At 41.7% G+C, this 20,861-nt stretch overlaps 1 protein-coding gene and 1 non-coding gene across 2 annotated transcripts in view; one reads left to right on the top strand and one right to left on the bottom strand.

Annotated features, from left to right (window-relative positions):
* EXPH5 (exophilin 5) overlaps window positions 1–16,252 on the bottom strand; it is an 85,307-nt gene extending 69,055 nt beyond the window's left edge. Inside the window, exon 1 of the mRNA XM_037158847.2 lies at window positions 15,950–16,252. Within this exon, the coding sequence (XP_037014742.2) occupies window positions 15,950–16,068 (119 nt within the window). The 5' untranslated portion in view covers window positions 16,069–16,252. The remainder of the gene's footprint in view (window positions 1–15,949) is intronic.
* LOC119059265 (U6 spliceosomal RNA) lies at window positions 5,672–5,778 on the top strand. Its single transcript, XR_005084386.2, has one exon. It is a non-coding gene; the product is annotated as a U6 spliceosomal RNA (small nuclear RNA).
* Window positions 16,253–20,861: the final 4,609 nt, after the last annotated feature.

Genomic DNA, 20,861 nt, shown 5'->3' with positions numbered 1-20,861 from the left:
GAAAGGCCATTTTCAGAAGTCTCCGAGCAGCTGAGCCCCATTGCTTTCTGTTCTGAGGAGTGAGGCACCAGTATGCTCAGGGGACAATTTTCAGCAAGCTGAGTTCTTAACTTGGCCTTTGGTGATTCTGAAGGGGACCTGCAAAGTGCAAGCTCAAGTGCAAATGAAATGTTTCAGCCAACAGCCTAGACCTACCTCAAATATGCATAGTCCAAAAAGTCACTTTTTTAAAGATCTTATTTTTTAATCTTTTAGAGGGGAAGGGAAGGAGAGAAGGAGAGAAATACCAATGTATGGTTGCCTCTCGTGATTCCCCTGCTGGGAACTGGCCTGCAACCCAGGCATGTGCCCTGACTGGGAATTGAACTGCGATCCCTCAGTTCACAGGCCCGTGCTCAATCCACTGAGCTACACCAGCCAGGGCCAGAAAGTCATTTTTATATACCTAAACAGCATCTGGAAGAAAGGGAAAGAGCTACACATAAAATACACAATGACCATTTTCAAAAATAGGATGAAAAAGTTTTGTTTAAAGTCCTAAAAATAAAAGACCAAACAAACAAACCAAAAAACTTGCGTTGCTCTCTGGGCACTATCACGATTTAAATGAAGATACTGGCTGTGTAGGGGACTTAATTAAAACCCACAAAACTTTACTGAGGTTGTCTGGGAGCCCCTGAGGATTCTGTCTTTAAGGCTCCTCTCTGCCCCATGGTCCCTCCAGCCTGTATCACAGCCGCACCTGCAGGATGTTCACTGAGGGGCCGAGGAGCAGCAAGCCCACTGACCGCAGGGCGGGGCTTCCTGCTACGAATGCTGAGCTTCGACTTCTCCTTTTCTGAAAGACGGTACCTCTGAGTGGTGCATTCCAAAACTGGCCTGGTTTGGGGACAGGATGATGTGTTTTGGGGTGTTTTAAAGGGAGTGGGACTTAACAGCAGAAATCTGCCAGTATTTTAAATCTGTACACCCTTAAACAAACAACCCCTTTCCGTATTCACCAGACTCTTGTATTGGGAGTCACACTTCTTGGCGGTGGGCACTCAAACCCCACAGCTGTTCCAGAACAGTATTGGCGGGGTTCTGTAACACTGCCTCTACCCGATCACTCATTGCTATTTAACGCCCTTAAAGCTAAGGTATTGACTTCCCTTTGAATCTACACGTTTGCACACAGGTCCATTGCTCTGTGTCTGGATCACTTCACCTGTAGAGCCACAGGCCATGCTGCACGAGTGCCATGAGGGACAGTTGGAATCCTGTGTTCTAGTCCCAGGTCCTCACCTGGGTGTTACTATGGTCTGGAGGCTCTTTGGGAAAAGAGAAATATAAAGATCGTATCTCACCTTGAAAAAAGGAGGATAGTAGCATCTGCCTTAAAAGATATTGGAGGGGATCAACTGAGCATGGTAGGCTTACATGTAAGTATTACATATATTTAATAAGTTACTAGTCAAGTATTCCTGAATCAGGAGAGAGAGAGAGAGATTGATTAATTCTTTTTTCTTTTGGCCAGTTTGGATTAAAGCCAGGCCGCTTTAGCCTTTCAGAAACTCTCTGGCCTTCCATGTTGCCTTTCTCGAGCCATTTCCTGTTTTCTCACATTGAACATAACCACTCAACAGCCACCGTGAAGAAACCATGATTATAGCTGGGTTCAAGGAAGTGAGTTCACCAGTCCTGATCTAATGAGCTCATGGATGTTACAGCACTTGTGTTTATGAGTAACACATACTTAGTGGGCAGTAAAACAAAATAAAAACAATGGAAAGTAAAAAGCAATTCTTCCAGTTGCCAGACTAAATAGCTCCAGGGACAGATGGTCCTTTTGATCCCACTAAGCAATTTTAAAGTGGGAAAGTACTAGAAACAAGATGTATTATATTTGTGTGAGGCATAACCTTCTTGATTGTTCTTGCTAGGACTCCAAGCTTTTCCCTGCCTAACCACAGGGTTTCCTGAGGAATCAACCATCCCTCAACTCATGGAAAGGTGTGGAGTGTAGGAAAGATGTGACAGAAAGTCAGTGCCCCGTGCTCAGGCAGCCAGGATGGGATCCCTCAGCATACTTCAGGATCGTCTGGGGAGCTTATAAAAAATACCCATGCCAAACCTGGGACCAGTTAAGCAGGAATGTACAGTGGGGCCTGGCATTGGTGGTTTTTGAGAGTTCCCCACACAGTGGTCATTTCAGCCAGGTTTGAGAATCTCCGTCTTAGCAGAGTCTGTGGGCCAAAACCTGTCATTACTGAAGGAAACACACCAAATGCATCTTAGTGCACAAGTAGGCACAGAAAGGGGAGAAGCAGAGTGCATATGTGAATGCAAGTGCAACCCCATCCTGGACAGGTAAATCCCAGTGCCTGCCACACCATTACATCACCTTTAGATGAGCTGGACAGGCTCTAGCCACTGTTTAGAAAACCCAGCCCCCGTGCAATGCTACAGATTGGATGCCTGACTCTAGGGCAGCCCAACCACAGGTGGGCCAGAGATGCATCAGGTGACCTGGCATGGGCAGCCATGAGCATCAGAATCTGGACCACATGATGCAGAATGAATTGGCCAGTTGAAGAATGCAGCAACACCATGAGAAGAAATCAAAGGCACCCTGGGAGAAGGGTGGTGTGGGCTATGATATGCAAGCTGCATGAGTAGCTGATCCCTCGAGCCATCTTGATTCCCCAAGTCCTTCAAATTCTAGTTTCACTCCATGGGCAAAGCTCTCTCCACCAATGGTGCCCTCAGTGACTTTCCCTGAGTGTCCTGAGTGACACAAAATGCTGACTCACCCGAGCATGGTGGAGACTACATAGGAGAATATCCAGAAAGGCGGGTAGAAGGAATAGCGCAAAGAAGCAAGAACATAACAGAACAACTCCAAAAAAGGTGAAGAAGGAAAAGAGAAGCTGTAAAAGAGCATAGAATGGGCATGAACAGCAGTGTAGGATAAAGGGAAGGAAAACTCAGGATAATTTTCTGGCAGGAAAGCACAGCCTTAGCAATATAAGGCAGTGAGAAAATGCAGAATCTAAAGGATGATAGAAAAGGACAACAGAATGGAAGAGAAAAGAAGAGGACAAGAAATCGCCTTTCCCCTGCTCTGCTCTGCCCTGCTGGGAGACACCCCTGGAGCTGCATTTCCCAGGCTCACAGTCCTGGTCAACTGCTTCCAGTTGGCTGCAGCCAGGTACTGCCTGGAGACTAGAGGGCAAGAAAGAAAAAGCCAAAGTGTCTCTCCTTTTCCCCTGTCTCATGTAGAACTTCTTGGCAGTGATCGTCTCTCCGACATCTCCAAATCCCCAGCCAGCTTCTCTTAGGGGATACCAGCCTGTGGGCTTGGATAACACCACCTGCTCCCTTTTCCTGTCCAACCAGTGGTGTGGTAGAGCTGGCTTGTACTGACTCACAAGAGCAGGCTGTTAAATATTTAAGAGTTTTGCAAGCTGGTTGTTAAACTGTTGCTAGCTTCAAATTGGCCCGTGCTACAAATCAAGACTTTTTCTCCAGCAGAGCCTGCCACCAGCACACTGCTGCCTCCGGGCCTCCTGCTGCTGTCAGTCTCTGGTTTGCTCACTGTCCCAATAGTTTCTCTGCCTCTTTTTATTACCATGTAACCAATTCATTGTGATGCATTCTTTTTTTTAAATAATGAGTAGTTTCTGTTTTCCTGGTGGGACCCTGACTGATATGAGGACAATGGTCTTCTAAAGAGCTTTCCCAATTCCCCTTTGAGAGTAAACATTAAATTGACATGTGAGGCATTTATTTCGCTTGCTTGTATGTCTAGTAATCTTGTTAATTGCTTATCTTTGTGACTAAGTAATTCTTAAAGTACACTAATTTTATTATAAGTTAAAAACTCATACCACACCACAGGGTATTAGTTCGAACAGCGAAAGAACCAGATCTAAATGACAACCAAGTCCCCTGATGGAGATCTCAAGATGGATGGTCTACCCTCCATTGGGCTTGCTACCTGGCAAAGGAAATGGGAAGAGGAAGGAAATGGAAATATGATCCATTAACTGTGTGCAATTATATATGTATAACAAATAATCCAATTTCTCTGTACAAAAAGCCTTTTCTCTACAACTTCCTTCTTAGGTTTCATGAAAATTGATGCTGTAGCATTTGCCTCATCAGTTCTTTGTCGTCACTGTTTGGTTGTTCAAAGGTCTTTCTCTAAAAGGAATAATCATGGGCCTTAGAAGCAGGTGGAATTAAATAGTACCAGGACAATTTGCTAGCTATTTGAAAAAGTAATTTATATAATTATCCACACCTTTTAACTTATTTGCAAATACTATAGATAAATATACATTAGGTCAATAAAAAGTAAAAAAAAAATGTTTAAAGATTTAAAAAACTGGAGGTGAATGCTGATCTAATCTCGAGATAGAAAAAATTTTTATTCTTATAAATCTCCCCAAATCTTTAAAACCAGGTACATTTTATTACCATCCCCCACCATGGATAAAAAATCCTTCTATTTTCAGAGAAAAAGAAGTTACATACAAAGTGAAAACCAGAAACTATATTGTAGTCAATAGGACAAAAGTCAGTTTCTTTAGTGTATAAGGAAACATACAAATCAGTAAGAAAAACCCCACACTGAGCCTCTGTGTCAGTGTTGGGTGTGTTCTAGCATCCACTCCCTCCAGGATCCTCCTGCCTGGTTTTGTCCTGGGCACCAAAATGTTCAGTTCTGGGGAGTGGATCATGGTTGGTCTAAGCCTGACATGTGAATTCACTCCTTTATTTCTTGATTCCCTTGCAGGCTAGGGTCACCTTATGACCTGGTTCTGGTCAATGAAACATAAGGGGAAATCTACTGGGATGGCACGTGGGGAAGCTAGTATTACTTCAGAGATAAGAGGGACAGATGCAGTTGGCTCAGCCTTGGGCCTTCTCTTCCTGCCTTGAACACAGACGTGATGTTCCAAGGAGCTGCAGATGTCCTGCATCGCCAAGTATACCGTGATGACACTCCTACGCCACTAAACCAGCTTGCAATTGCCCACTTCCAGAGGTCTTTTTATGTCAGAAAAGTTTGTCCCCAATTTGTAAAAGCCTTGGTTAGATCTGTTATTTGTGACAAGAAGCATTCCAAAGACAAATCTTTAAGCATAAATGGGCAAAGATATAAATAGGCAATTCATAAATCATGAAATGTAAATGAATAGTAAACTATGAAAAAAGTTCAAGGTCATTATAACCATTGTTAGAAATTAAGTAAAGTATAAGAACTATTTGCCTGCAAAATTAGTAAGTAAAGATTTTTAAAAAGCAATAAAACCACCAAGTGTTGAGAAAGCTATGGCAAAATCCAAGGCCTCCCACATGGCCAGTTAGGGTGCAATTTGATAGAACAGAATTGTTGGAAAACAATTTGGTAACAAAAATTTAGAAAATACTTATATTATACACTAATGATTTTACTTTGTGGATTTTACCCTAAGGAGATAAATTAAGTTGAATTAAGAATGTAAACACAAAGGTTTGTCATAGGTTACTTAGCATAGCAATAAAAAGCAAAAGAAAGAAATCATAATAAAATCAAAGCTAAACTACCGGAATGGGTTAACTAAATTATAAAATATATACAGTAGAATATAGTATACAGCCACAAATAATGTTGACTATAAGTCAGTTTGAAAGATTATTTTTAGTGCTCGCTTTGGCAGCACATATACTAAAATTGGAATGATACAGAGAAGATTAGCATGGCCCCTGCACAAGGATGACATGCAAATTTGTGAAGCGTTCCATATTTTTATTAAGAACTCACACGACTTCACTCTAAGAAGACAGGCAACCCAATTAAAAAGTGGGCAAAGGACTTGAACAGACGCTTTTCCAAGGAGAACATACAGAGGATCCAAAGATACATGAAAAGATGCTCAATATTGCTAACCATAAGAGAGATGCAAATTAAAACCACAATGAGATACCACTTCACACAGGTCAGAATGGCCACCATAAACAAAGCAACAAACAACAAGTGTTGGAGAGGTTGTGGCGTAAAGGGAACCCCAGTGCACTGTTGGTGGGATTGTAAACTGGTACAACCACTATGGAAAACAGTATGAAATTTTCTCAGAAAACTAAAAGTGGAACTGCCTTTTGACCCAGCAATTTCACTGCTAGGATTATATCCTAAGAACCCTGAAACACCAATCCAAAAGAACCTATGCACCCCAATGTTCACAGCAGCACAATTTACAATAGGCAGGTGCTGGAAGCAACCTAGGTGCCCATCAGTAAATGAGTGGATCCGAAAACTGTGGTACATTTACACAATGGAATTCTATGCAGCAGAAAGAAAGAAGGAGCTTCTATCCTTTGCAACAGCATGGATGGAACTGGAAAGCATTATGCTGAGTGAAATAAGCCAGGTGGTGACAGACAAATACCATATGATCTCACCTTTAACAGGAACCTAAACAACAAAACAAACAAACAAAATATAGCCAAAGGCACTGAAATAAAGAACATACTGACTGTGACCAGAGGGGAGGGGAGGGAATTTCAGGGGGAAAGGGGAAGGGGTTGCAGGAACAAGTACAAAGGACACATGGACAAAAACAAGGGGGGTGGAAATGGGAGGGAGGTGAGGAGGGCTGGTGGGGTAGGCTGGGATGGGAGCAAAAGGTAGAAAACCATGCTTCAACAAAAATTAAAAAAAATAAGTAAGTAAGTAAGTAAATAAATAAGTAAATAGTAAAAAAAGTAAAGCTCAAAAAATTATTATTTTTATGTTAGATATTACATAAATAAAAATATACAGAGTATAACAACAAATATATAAAGTATATATAGCTAGTTTACTGCTTCCTAAAGAGTGAAACACAGAATTACCAAATATCCCAGTAATTCCACTCCTGGGTATATACTTAAAGGAAACTCAAATCCTGTAAATGAATGTTAATGGTAGCACTATATATAAAAGCCAAAAGATGGAAACAGCCCAAATGTGCATCAGCAGAAGAATAAATAAACAAATTGTGGTGCCTAGATACAATAGAATATCATTCAATCATAAAAAGAAATGAAGAACAGAACAATGCTGCGAGGTGGGTGAAGCCTCAAAAGCACTGTGCTAAGTAAAGCAGACGCAGAAAGGTTACGTTCATATGATTCCATTTATATGAAACACCCACGATAGGTAAATCCACAGAGACCGAAAGCAGATTGGTGCTTACCAGCAATTGGGGGAAGGCAGGAATGGAGAGTCACTATTTAATGTGTTTTATTTTGGGGTAATGAAAATGTTTCTATCCTTGTACTTCCTTATCCTAACACCACTTGTTGAAAAGTCTACCCTTCCTTGAATTGCCTTCCTACCTTTTATAAAATCAATTGGCTACATTTCTGGGATCTCTTTCTGGACTAAATTCTGCTCCCTGAATCCATATATTTTCCCCTCCACAAGCACTATACTACCTTAACTTTATAGGAAGTCTTAAGATCAAGTAGTATGAGTCTTCCAATTTTACTCTTCTTTTTCAGAATTGTTTTGTCTATTCAGTTGTTTTGTTTTTCTGTAAAAATTAAAAATTCAGATTTCTAATTGTTCATAGCTAGTATGTGGAAACAATAGATTTTTGTGTATTGATTTTATATTCTACCACCTTGCTAAATTCACTGATTAGTTCTGGGATTTTTTTTTTTAAATTTTTAGTAGTTTTCTTGGGGAATTTTCTTTGCAGACAGTCTTAGGAACAGTTTTACTTCTTCCTTTCTGATATGTATGCCTTTTATTTCTTTACCTTCCCTAACACTTGCGAGGACCTCAATGAGTAGGAGTGAGATTGCCTTGTTCCTGATCTTGGGGGAAAGCATTCAGTCTTTCACCATTGGTGCGATGTTGGCTGTAAGTTGTTTCATAGATGCATTTCATTGGGTTTCATTTCTTCTTTGCTGAAAATTTTTATTATGAATGCATGTTGGATTCTGTTAAATGCTTTTTTTTTTTGCATCAATTGATATAATCATGTGTTTTTCTGTTGGGAACCACTCTGCCTGGTTTCAGGAGTTGTAACTGCCCCCCATGGCTAAGGCTGAGTGAGCAACCTCTGGAATGTGAGCCACTAAGGAGACAAAGCTTGTCCCCTGCCCCCAGTGCTTGGTCGGTTAGTCTATGACAGGTAAGACCCCTCAGAGGGAGGGCAACCTGAGCCAGACACGATCACCTGGGAGGCCATCATGGAAGGACTGGGGGGGGGGGCTAAAACAAAGAGGAAGTGATGGACCCTCGCCCCCCCCCCCCAGCTATTGTGACATAGCCTGAGTCCCCATTTCCATGTGGGAGAAGTGCTTCCTGGTTCTAATCCACTTAAGCCTAAAAACCTATGATGGGAAAGGCAGTGAAGCCCTTTGCTGGAAAGGGCAGGTTCCCCAGGGTGATCAGGCCTAAGACTGAATATGTAAAATCCTGTGAAACCAGCTTTGTTTAGAATGCTCTCATTTAAATGATAAGGGTACAAACAAGAAGTTTGTTCCTCAAAGTTTTATGGGTCATTAGCTATCTGACTCTGACCGAGAATAAGCCCTCATACTTCCTTGAATGCTATCTATTATTTGATCCTTACCTGTATTCTTGTGCAAATGAACTCAATAAAAGACCCTTGAGGAAGGGGCTCTTGGCCCTTCTCCTCTGAGGGATAGGCCACCTTTCCTCCCCAAACGGATCATGTCTTGATAGTTTCACTTTCATCTGTGGTTGGTGGTGGTGGGGGGGGGGAATCGACGGACTTTGCGGGCAAAGTTGCCCTCACATTTTTCTTTTTTAAACTATTGATATAATGGTTTACAGTACTTTATTTTAAACCATTGAATCAGCCTTACTCCTAAGGGTTAAATTTGTACCCTCCAGATAAATATTTAATTTATATATTGGAATCCTACCCCCTAGTACCTCTGAATATGAATTTATTTGGAGATGTGGTCTTTACAGAAGTAATCAACTTAAAATGAGGTCATCAGGATAGGTTCTAATCCAACAGGACTGGTGTCCTTATAAAAAAAAAAAAGGGAAATTGGGACACAGATACTCCCACAGGGCGAGTGTTCTGTGAAGACTGGAGCTACATTGCTACAGCCAAGGAACTGCCTGAAGCTAGGAGAGATTCCCCAGGCAGATTCTTCTCAGGTGTCTTCAGAGGGAGCAGGGCCCCCTGCTGACACCTGGAGAGCAGATCTGGAGAGCAGAGCAGTGCCTGCCAGGTCAGTATCCACCCCCAACCTCCCTGCAGCCCTCTTCCTCCCTCAACTGCTGTCAAATGCATCATTTTAAAGTTGAAACCAAGGCAAATTTGATATAAATATAAAACATAATTTCTATGGGGAGTGGGGAGTTTGGTCACTGTAGCCCCCATTTCCCTCTTTCATTATTAGAAAGTCTAACACACAGTGGATTGAGGAAGTTGGTGCCTATGATAAGCTAAGGTGATATTTTAAGTACAACCTTTAAATAGGGCCCTTGGCAATGCCAATAAGGAAACATTCCTGAGAAGCAGACGAAGGTGAGCCTGTGCAAATAACTAACTGCAGAAAAACAGGCTCAAATTGCCACAGTTAGGCTCTAAGCAAGCTGGTTCTTGGTTTTGAGACAAAGTATGGTAACAGGAGGAGAAGTATTTTCTGACGAACCTTAACCTGAACTTCTTTGTCCTTCATGTGGTTTCTCCAGATCTTTCTTTTCCTTACTTTGTATTTCCTCACAGAAGTAAAGGTTCATTTAATTAGAACTTGAGTATCTACTAGGTATGTGAGCCCCTCTCTCCATCCCTTAGACAATCCTCGACTATAAGGAACTCAGGATTGATATACAGAAACCAACTGCGTCACAAATACATTACTACTACTAATGCATAAAACGTTATAAAGAAAAGGGCAGACAAACATATAGGTATTTTTTTACAACAAATTATTTTTAAAAGTCTTATTTATAGAGGTAAAAAAGGCAAACACTTTTGCATTTCTTTATTATCAAAAGAAATGGTCATCATATTTTTACTTATTTCATGGTCAGTGGAAATAGCAAGAGTTTTAAAGTGAAATGAGGTCAGTGTTGGTTCTGTTGCAAGCTCGAGGGGCAAAGTGAGAATAATCCCTTTGACTCTTTGTACTTCATTGTGGGAGGTGCAGAGATTAAGTGTCAATGGAGCCCACGAATCCAATACTTCCTAGAAGCATTATCTCAATCAGTTACTTATCCTCTCTAAGCTTCCTCTGCAGAATGGAGATTTTTTTAAATCCCTTAACTCATTAGGTTGTTGTGAATCGAATGGAATAATGCACATTAAGACTTTATCACAGATGCCCTGGCCAGGTGACTCAGCTGGTTTGAGTGTTGTCCTATGCAGCAAAAGTTTGTGGTTTCCACTCACTGTTAGGGTACATACCTAGGTTGCAGGTTTGATCCCCAGTCGGAGGCAAGTACTCAACAAGTATTAGCTATTATTACTGTTGTTACTAGCTGTTGTAAAAGATAAAAAATACTTGCTTTGTCTGATTAGGATGAGGATAAAAACAAACAAAATATTTAAAAGAGTTATAATGTCACAAACCCTAAAAAGAACACTTTTCCCAACCTTAAGATGTTGTAGTAGTTCCACCTGTGTTGTCTGTGGAGACCAACCCACAGAAATAAACAGACAGGAGGATATGTCTGAGAGAAAGATCTCCCCGCGCTTTAAAGGAATGGACAAAACTGGGTTATCATTGGGAAGTGCAGACACCTCGGAGATCCAGGACGCTAATCATTATAGAACACTCGAGCCGCTAGGATACGCCTGCGATGGCCAGGTGGGTCTCATCATCCCTTCTCCAGACCACACAGGGCTCTGTATAAGAACACTTTCATCTCGCAGGATTTACCACCAACCAAAAAATTCCATAGACTGAAGCCATCTGGGGCAGAATCCATTTTTTATTTTCTGCCATGTCCTCAGGGCCAACACAGTGTCTGGCACCTGATGTTTCTTGAAAGTCTATCGCTTAGCCAGAGGCAGACTTCACAGGCTGGAAGAGCAGGGAGCAGGCAGAAAGCTTAGGAGAGACAAGAAACTTGTGTATCTGTCTTTTAATCTCTGCAGGATGCTGATGCTTCCACTAGCTACCAACTACTTCACCACTTTGATTTATACAGTCCATCTGAGGACTGAGTTATAACTCAAGGACACCAGTGTAAATCATTCACAAACAACTAAATTCTGGAAAAACCCTCCTGAACTGCAGACTTGCCATCGAGCAAAGATAGTGCAAATCTAGACCTGCCATTTTTCAACTTGATTACCCTAGGCTCTGTAACATCTTGTACGTAAACATTTTTGATTTATTGACATCTCTTTGGCAAGCCGACTAGTGGCTATAATCTTTTAGTACTTTCCATTTCAGTTACATTTATGAGATGGAAGTGGGTAGGGTGGGGGGTGGAAGTGGGAGTGATAGGTAGTATATTTTCCCAAGACAGTTTTCAGAATCAGTAAATTGTGATTCAAATCCTCAGCTATCTCTCTTCTCTGTGGCTAGAACGACAGACTGTGCAAGTCCTGGGAATTCATGCCCAAGTGAATATTTCCAGGAAAAAATCCTTTCCACAATCAAGCAAGAAGCAGAACTGTCAGATTGAATTTTAAGTGGCAATTTCTACCTCTTTAACTGACTCTGAGAGTATTTCTATAGCACTATCTTACACTCAACCAGATAAATATAACATGGAGATTACAAGGTGTTACATGGTTCAAAGGAAAGAGAAATCTTGTCTGGTTGGGCAGAGGATGTTTGAAGTATTAGAGATGGGGAGAAAGTCTCCACACTGCAGAAGTCTCTCACTTCAGCCACTACAGGTTATTAATTCCTTCAAGTATTTATTGGAGGCCAATTACATGCAAGCTCCTTGCCTGTCCCTGCCTTTGAGACATGAAATCCTTTACCCTTCCCCTCATCTGCCTTCCCAGAGGCTCCTCAGGTGACATGTGCCCAGGATTAATTCCTGCCCGGCCTGCCATATGTCCTCTCCCCCGGGTCTGACTCTCCACCTTGGCAGTGTTCCAGAAGCTGCCTCTCACAGCTGCCAGGGCGGGATCTCGCCTGCATAAACATTCATTGAACATTCACCATGTGCCAGAAGCTGTATCAAGCCTTAGAGATTAATCTAAAGGAGAAGCACAGATTTTTGCCCATTTTTCTTCCAGTTGCGGTGCACATCACGAATGTCCTGAAGAAAGTGCAGCTATAACACAGACACTATTTTGTGTTTGGCTGTTTCACAAAACAATGTCATACTTGCATTCCCCACAGTTGTATCCATGAAATGCTTGAGGTGTCTATATAACAACAAGGTAGTCAGCAATATAGAACTAAAATATCACACTGGGTGAGATAAAATGATCTCTTCATAGTTGCCCTTTGTAATGACCGTGCTCTACTGGAGATGTAGATTTGAAATTTCCCTATTTCGTTATTATAGGTAATACTGCAATAAATGTCTGAGACTCTATGTCTTGTTTTTCCTCTACTAAATTATTTCCTCAGGAGGAAGTATGTTATAGTGGAAAAATATAGGCTTTGGAGCCAGATAGATTTAGATTCAAATTCTAGTGCTGCCACTTATGAACTGTGTGACCTTGGTACAGTCTCTTAACCTTGCTAAATTTCAGTTTCTCTTCTACACAAAGTCAATAATGACACTCATCCCAAGCAATGGTTGTGAGGATTATTCAATGCTGACAGGTAAAATAGTTCTGAGATAGAATGGGTTTAAATTCTGGCTCCGCTGCTTAACTTGGATAAGATACTCAATATTTGTAAGTTGTTTCCTTCTCTGTGAGATGCAAATTAAAGTGTGTACCTAATGAGGTTACTGGGAAGATTAATTAACTGTATACATATAACACGTTTAGTACAGTAAGGGACCAATAAACACTGTTATTATCATAGTAATTCCTATTATTATATAAGAAGGCAGGACTTAATGAATGTTGGTGTGGCTGTCCTTTCTACTTCAATCTACTACTAATGAAAACTATCCAGGAATTGGGTGAATGGGTCAAGGGGAAGGCATAGCTTTACAGGTACTGCTGTGTAGTTCACCAAAAGGATTCTATTCCATTTATAATATTGCTAGCAATTTGCTGAATCTATCCATTTCACTCCAAGTCCACAATAACTTTTCTTATGTTATTTTTAAAATATGGTATCTTGAGGTTACTTCAATTTCCTTTTCTTCATTTACTGTGAGGGTAAATATTTCCTTGTATGTTTTGTTTACTGTTTGGATATATTCTAGCACGAATGATTTGTTTCTTTTGCCTGCCAGTTTGAATCTTAACATTTTTCTTAAAAATTTGAATCAACTTTATATATTAGAAACATTATAATATTTAATGCAAATACTTTGTTAGTAAGCTGGAGCCAGATGAGGTCTGGTACCAGTGAAGGAAGACCAGGGGAAAGCTCTGTGTGTTCAGGAGCACTGCTATGAATGAGGCTGCGGTCTCCCGCATGGTGAACTCAATTATTCTCACGTGTTTAAACTCCATCTCTGGGCATATATGGCCCCACATGACACTATAGCTCTATTTTTCTAACTCTAAAGTATTTCTTCTTGGTCGTCTTGTAGACTTCTCGAGTATAGCATAGATATAACTGAGCTCATAGTTGTCCCTCATCCAGCAAACTTTCCAAACTTCCCCATTTGGTCCCTTGTTGTCCTAACCAAGAGACCTTGAGGCTCTTTCTCAATGTAGTAAAAAGGCCTCCTAGAGTCTCAGATAATACTCTTGAATTATAAGTCATGTGTTCTGACTTTTGATTTGGAAAATATGATGATCATACATAACAAGAAAATAAGCAAAAGAGGCAGCCAAGTTGACATGTTATCTCAGGTGTTTTCTGCATGCCATTACCTGATGTTAAAACTGACACACAGGAGTCAGCAAGCAGAACCGTCCATGCAGACTGCTATCTAGTGACAGGTATTTGATAGAGGGACCCAGGAATCAACCAGGGAAAAGAGTGTGTTACACTAGAAATAGCTGCCTTGAACATTTGGACCAAGTGTCTACTTTCCTTAAATTATTTTTATATTTAAATTTGGGGGAGTAATTATTTTTCATAGTTTGATCGTTAAGAGTATCGATTTTGTCTTAGCATCATGGCTTTTTCTATTGGTGTCCCCATTAGAATATGAGCACCCTGAAGTCAGAAAATGTGTCTTAGCAGAAGTCAGCCTTAGAGGCTTCCATAGAGGAAGCATAAGGCAAGCATCAGGTCAACTGTAAAAAGTCAAAATTCCCTCAAATGAATATTAAAATAAAAAATGCTGCTTCTAAGACTGTATAGTTCATGAGAAGCCACATTGACAACATTCAAAATGCAAGCTTCCCTTCCTTCTGATTATTCCTAATTCTCCCCTCAATTTCCCCAAACATATTCCTGATCACTTAGGAAGCCCCATCCCCTGCAGAGATAAGAAATGCTTCCGAGAACACACACTGACAGCCACAACAGTTTCTTATTCCTTTTGGAATGTGTTGAAGACAAACTGCATGCAGTTCGAACGTTCTTTTCAGGTTGGGTGTGCCTGTGTACAGTATGTACATATCTGTGGACACATGCATGGGGTATGGACAAACTGTTCACGAGGCACATTTTTACCCTGTTTGAGGAGATGATGCGGTATATTTTTCTAAGGGCAGAATATAATGGTGTGAAATATACATCCTCAAACTTCAAATACTCACTTCCCCCACAAGAGCCAGATCTAGTGGAGAAGACAGGGCTTAAGGGCTGATGTATTCTAATTGCTTTTACGAAGACCAGCCAGGGTCTCCCTGTGTGGAGTATCTCCGGGCAGGCAGTGAGATCATCGGAAAGAGGTGGAAACCTAGAACCCGCATCACCACCACCGCCACGACTGAAAACAATAACATCACTCACAGATAAAATAGCTTTCTAAACCCCAGTTGATGCCGCATTTCGTTTGAGAGTGATGCCCTGAATTCTCTTCCACAGTCAACTGGAGAAGGCTTTGGATGGTCTCCTCCAGAATTGGTGAGAAAATTCCTTGAATTCATTCCAGCATTTAACCACACTTCCCCAGCAGGAAAAAAAAAATGGCTATTTACATCCCTAAGTAGTTTGCTCTTGATTCCGTCCCCTGGTAACTACAACCCTGCATAGTAAGGTCAAGGGTGAAATTCCCAAGCAACTTCCCCACAGCATCACCAGCAACCCCAGAATCCCAGTCCCACAGCCTGGTTTACTCCACACAGTTCGGCAAGTCTCTGGAGCTCCAGCCCTTGGGGCAGGGTCCATTTTGCTGCCAACGACAGGCCAGCTCTCCTCGGCCTCTCTGACTGTCCGCTTTGGGTGGAGAAAGTCTCTGGGACGGCGGGTATGTTGGGTAAGGATGTACAATCTGGAGGAGCTGTGTAAACACGTGGGTGCGCGTGGGACAGGACTCCACTCCACGCAGCGCCCTCGTCCCATTTTACCTGTCTGGCACACGCCTGCGATGGACCAGGAGGCAACCAAGCACGGCGAGGCAGAGCTGCTAGTCGGCACCCAGCTGGGACAGCCCCTCAGGGTTCCCACCCACATATCCTAGTGGGGGGGGGCAGCCACTCCCAGGGAAACGCACCAAAGAACGCGCCGGGAGGGCGAAGGTGGGGCGCGCCCGACCCTGATCCTGCCGGACCTGACTCGCTCCCGAGCCCTTCCGAGATGCTGTGCGTAGAAAAAACACCAACCGGGCGCCCAGAGTCCTTCAGGAAAAAACTCGTTGCAGATTTCACTCGGCCAGGTGCACATCGGACGGATGTTGCTCCTTGGGAGACCTTGGACAGGTGTCTCGAGAAAGCTCCGCGCCCTCCTCCCCGCACACCCGGGCCACTGCTGGGCGCAGGCCCAGGGAAGAGAGAAAAAATTAGTTTCCTACCTGATCCGGTCCTTCTCTGCCCTCTGTAGCTCTTCATTTCTTTCCAGCACCTGAAGGATCTTCCTGGCTTCTTCGTCGTTTAGGAAACTGAAATCAAACCCCTGAGGAACTTTCGTCATTTTTCTCTGTGTTGTTAGCTACACTTAAGCTTCTTGGTGCCTCCTGTTAAGTTGACATTTTTTAAGATAGAGAAAACTTGATCCTATAACTAATAATAAGTCCGCCCCTTTGAAAATCTAAACCCTCAAACTTAAGGAACAGCCCACACCTACGGGGCTCATTTTGACACCACCTTAATGACAAGTTTGCCTCAACCTATCCAACTGAGATGCCAGACTAAAGGGAGAGAGGGAACCAATCCCATTCCAAAGGGGCGGGCCTTACCTCGTCCCTTCCCCTTTCCTCTCCCACCCACTACGGTGTTTGTTAAACCAACAATCCTACAGAATGCTGCTGTTAATTGAGGCTGAGACTTGAGAGTTGGCTCCAGTATTTGTTTTAGCTCTTCGCTCTCAGAACTTCAGCTTGACTAGTGCAAAGGAAAAGAGATTCATGACTAATCCTTTTCAATGAAAGGCCCTGTAGGAAATTAAATTGCTTGTAAGAGCTTTAAACTGGATGAATGAAAAAAGTTACCCCGTTTGAAAGACCAGGAGGGGCTGATCTCGTCACGTCACGCAGCCTCTGTGAGAAGACCAGGCTGGAGAGCTGAATTTTAGCGCAGCATTGGAACACCTTCCATCCTCCAGACACCCTCCAATCCGATTACCCCACAAAAGTTGTTCTAAGATTTTAGAAAAGAAACAGCACAAGAAGAAAACCCCGGAGCAAAGAATAATAGAAAGAACCTGTGTGTAGTTTTCTATAAGATTCGATCATCTTAATAAGTTGTTTCTGAGAAGTAATACAAGTGACACTTTCAAATGCTTAAATCCTCTGACTGAAGCAAAATATAATCCTATGAAACCACAGAAATAGGTTTCCCTAGAAAGTATTCTTCCAAGATATGATGGAACTTTCTAAACGTATTCATAAACTGTATATATTCAAAAATTATCAAGCCTTTTCCAAAAAACATTGTTTCTTTGGTCTTCACTTCCTACACAGAACTAACTTGGTCAGATCAACTTTCCTGCCTATAGCCTTAATTTGGTCACTTCTTATGCAGTGGTGATGTAACAAAAACATCATGTCAAAAATGACTTTTTGTTTTTGGCCTCTGGGTCCTGCACTTACCTTTATCATCATTATTTAAGATATGTCTAGGCAGGTAGCCACTCAAATAATTTTCAGTGGGTGTCTGTTATTTCTGTGAAGCAAGAACCAATTTAGTTCACCAATGCTGTACAACACGCATTTTTTCATAGGTAGTTTCTGTGTTATTATGGTGTTTTAGGGGTATGCCTTATGTATGTCCATTTTTAAATCCTCACTTGAGGATGTGTTTATTGATTTTACAGAGAGAGGAAGGGAGGAGGTGGGGGGTAGAGAGAGAGAGACATTGATGTGAGACAGAAACATTGATCAATTGCTTCCCATATGCTCCCTGACCTGGGATGGACCCTGAAATCTAGTATGTGCCCTGACTGGAAATCGAACCCACAACCTCTAGTGTATGGGATGACACTCCAACCAACAGAGCCACCTGGATAGAGCTATGTCAATTTTTTCCATTCATTAGTGTATTCATTTATTCAGCATGCATATAAAACTTTTTTAACATGGGTGCTGGTAGGCTTTTATCTTGTTCCCAGTGTATCAGTGAACTGATTTCAACTAACATATACTAGTGCCTACTGTGTGAAGGCATTCAACCCTGGAGAAGTTAGTCCTTGTCTTTAGGAGGTTCATAGTACAGTGGGAGAGATACCACAAATAGCAAAATCACTACATTACGAAGAACGTAACAGAGATATAAAGAAAACTCTATTATAGCACAGAAAGAAGCTAGTTCCGGCAGAGTGGATTGGGGAGGGCAGAGTATTTGGGTTGCAACATGAAATGCCAGGAAGGAACGGAGGGTGGTTGTGGGAGACGTTGAGTCAGTCCCAGGCAAGGAGAGCAGTACACTGAGTAGCTGAAGTATGCTCCGGGAATCTTCTCGTCGTTTTTCAACTCCTCTGACAAATGGCTAAAGTGAGCAAGAACTGGGAAGCTAGAATCTACAGGGACATATGCAGGAATTGGTGAGTGATTTGTTTTGTCTAGAGTACACATTTTCAATAGGAAAGTATTGCCCCTAATGGAGCAAAAATTGGTTCTTGGAGAGTAAAAACATGTTACTTTTAAATATAAAGTACAGAACATAAACATATGTACAGTATGTAAATAAATATACAGTATATAGGTGGCAACAACATTTTATGAGAGGGGTAATTAAGAAAAAAATCCTCTGAAGCCTCCTGGTGGGGGTGGGGGGACAATAATGAAAAAGAAGTTGAAAAACATTGGGCTCGTGCATAGGGCATATGAAGAGCAAAAAAGGCTGAGACCTGACTATGAATCTATGCTCAGGAACCTGGATTCCACGTGTAAGCAATAAGGAGTCAGCACGGGCTTTGAGGACGACCATGATATGGTTGAAATGGAACAGTGTAAAGATGAGTGTGGGAGCAGCAGTACATAAGGAAGAGGAGAGTGAGGATGGGGCAAGGACACCGCTGTGCTGGAATGCTGATGTAGGAGAGGGAAAGAGGAGCTCAGCGAAAGCAGTGGAAGTAGGAATAGAAGAGAGGGTTGGAGTCCAGAGATATTGACTGGCTGGACTACTAACGCATTGGGTATGAGTGTTAAGAAAGAAGGAGTGTCAAAGATGATGCAAGTTTTCAAGAGAGTTTCTGAAAGGATAGCTGCCTATTTGATGATATGAGAAGCACGTGGTTTGTAAAAAGATCAGGAATTCAGTTTTAGACATAAAGAGATTGAGGAATCTACAATTTAAGGAGGTGCTCAGCAAAAGTAAGAAATGTGAGGCTGGAAATTCTTAAAACTGGGATGGAGAAGTAGATTTTGGAGTTATCTGCTTACACATAACTGCCAAAACCCTGAGATGGGGTAGGATGGCCAGAGCAAAGGGGACACAGAGAGCCGAGGCTCAGCTCAGACCCTTGAATGACCACATCACACATTGTCACCAAAGCATGCTTCAGCCCTGGATGGGGCAGAGCAGGGCACCCAATTGAGAAAGTTTTAAATTGAGGTTTTATAATGAAAAATTTGGAAGGCATTGAAGGTTGCTTTGCAAACATACTGGGTAATTTCTGTAAGGCTATAAACTTCATGCTTTTAAAGTAAAAATAATTCTTTTTAAAAAGATTTTATGTATTTACTTATTTTCAGAGAGAAGAAAAGAGAGGGAGAGAGGGAGAGAAATATCAATGTCTGGTTGCCTCTCCCATCCCCCCACTGGGGACCTGGCCAGCAAGCCAAGTGTGTGCCCTGACTAGGAATTGAACTGGCAACCCTTTGGCTCACAAGCTGGCACTCAATTCACTGAGCCATGTCAGCTGGGGCATAAAAATAATTCTTAAAGTGTTCAATGGACTCATTCACCCAACTCTAAGCTGCTATTTTTTTTTTTTTTACTGTTGACATTATTATAGATGTCCCCCCCACCCTACTTTTCCATCTTAGTATCTGGTAACCCTGGCAACCTCCTGCCCAGCCTCCCAGCTAAAAAGATAGTCATCAGTTTTGTTTTTAGTAGTAACAACTGGATAGATAGCAATAATCTTTACAAATCTCCCATAGTCCCCTGTTTTCTCCAGTCTGTTGGCCAAATCTTTAACATAGGTCTGAGTTTTTTCCCTTCCCTGACAAGAGAAATGCTGATCACATACTTGCTTGAATGTCTGAATTTTTGTCACCTAAATCACTTACACCCCCCAGTAGGCCATTAAAAATTATCTCTGTAGACTGGGGATCATTTTTTTTTCACAGAGGATATCTTTGCTTACTGCAGCAGGCTCTGAGGAGATCTGGGGTAGCAGCTCTGTTAAACAAGCAAATACAAGTTGGTTCAAATGTAAGCTGTTGGCAACAGGCCTTTATTAGTAAATAAGAGATGTAAAACCCTGAGAAGGGAGTTTGCACAGTAGTTCATTTCAGTTTTCACTATTCTAATAGTTCACTGAATAGGTTTACAAATCTAGACAGAAAACTCCCTTTTGGGTTTTCTTGAAGTATCAGGTCTGAATCTACAATTACGGAATAAATATTCCATGAATAACAGAATCTTAAACTCTACGAATATTAGTTTTTGTCAGTTTTTGGTTTTTTTACAAAAGCAAGGATAACAATAGAACCAGCATTATAAAATTATTGTAAAAATTCACTAAGATGATGCAGTAAAGCAATTAACAAGGTTGGTGCTTAATAAACAGTACCTATTAATATTATTTGTACACAGAGCAGCCTACAATTTTGAGAGCAACTTGTTTTTTTTTTCTACAAAAGTACTATGTATTTCCTGGGGTTTGGGGAAAACTGAGAAATAAAACATAGGAGTCAAACAGATAGAGATAAAAAAAATCTCAGCTTTATTAATGGTAAGTTAATGGAAGAATGTAGCTTAGTTATACAGTCAAATGGGCTTGCTTGCTATTACCATTTCTAGAAAGTCTAACCCTGGGCACAGACCACCAGATGAAGATTTGGATCTGGGAGCAGATATTACTGGTGATAGGAAGGTGGTAGAGAGAATGCCCACCGAGTGCTTCTAGCTTTCTAATAGTTTTAGTCGGTCAAAAAGCATGAACCATGGAATTTCATACCATTACCATTCTCTAGTCAAATGATTTACTCCTCTGTCTACCCCGAGGAGGAGCGAGTAGGGATCAGATAGAAAGGCTGGGAAGTTACTCTAGTCATGGAAGCCTCCTCCTAGAGAAATGAGTGACTGGTCGTTCCCTCA

The sequence above is a fragment of the Artibeus jamaicensis genome, unplaced genomic scaffold, assembly GCF_021234435.1.
Source record: "Artibeus jamaicensis isolate MK-2021 breed Jamaican fruit bat unplaced genomic scaffold, CSHL_Jam_final contig_585, whole genome shotgun sequence".
NCBI lineage: Eukaryota > Metazoa > Chordata > Mammalia > Chiroptera > Phyllostomidae > Artibeus > Artibeus jamaicensis.
This window is presented reverse-complemented; position numbering and strand designations above follow the sequence as displayed.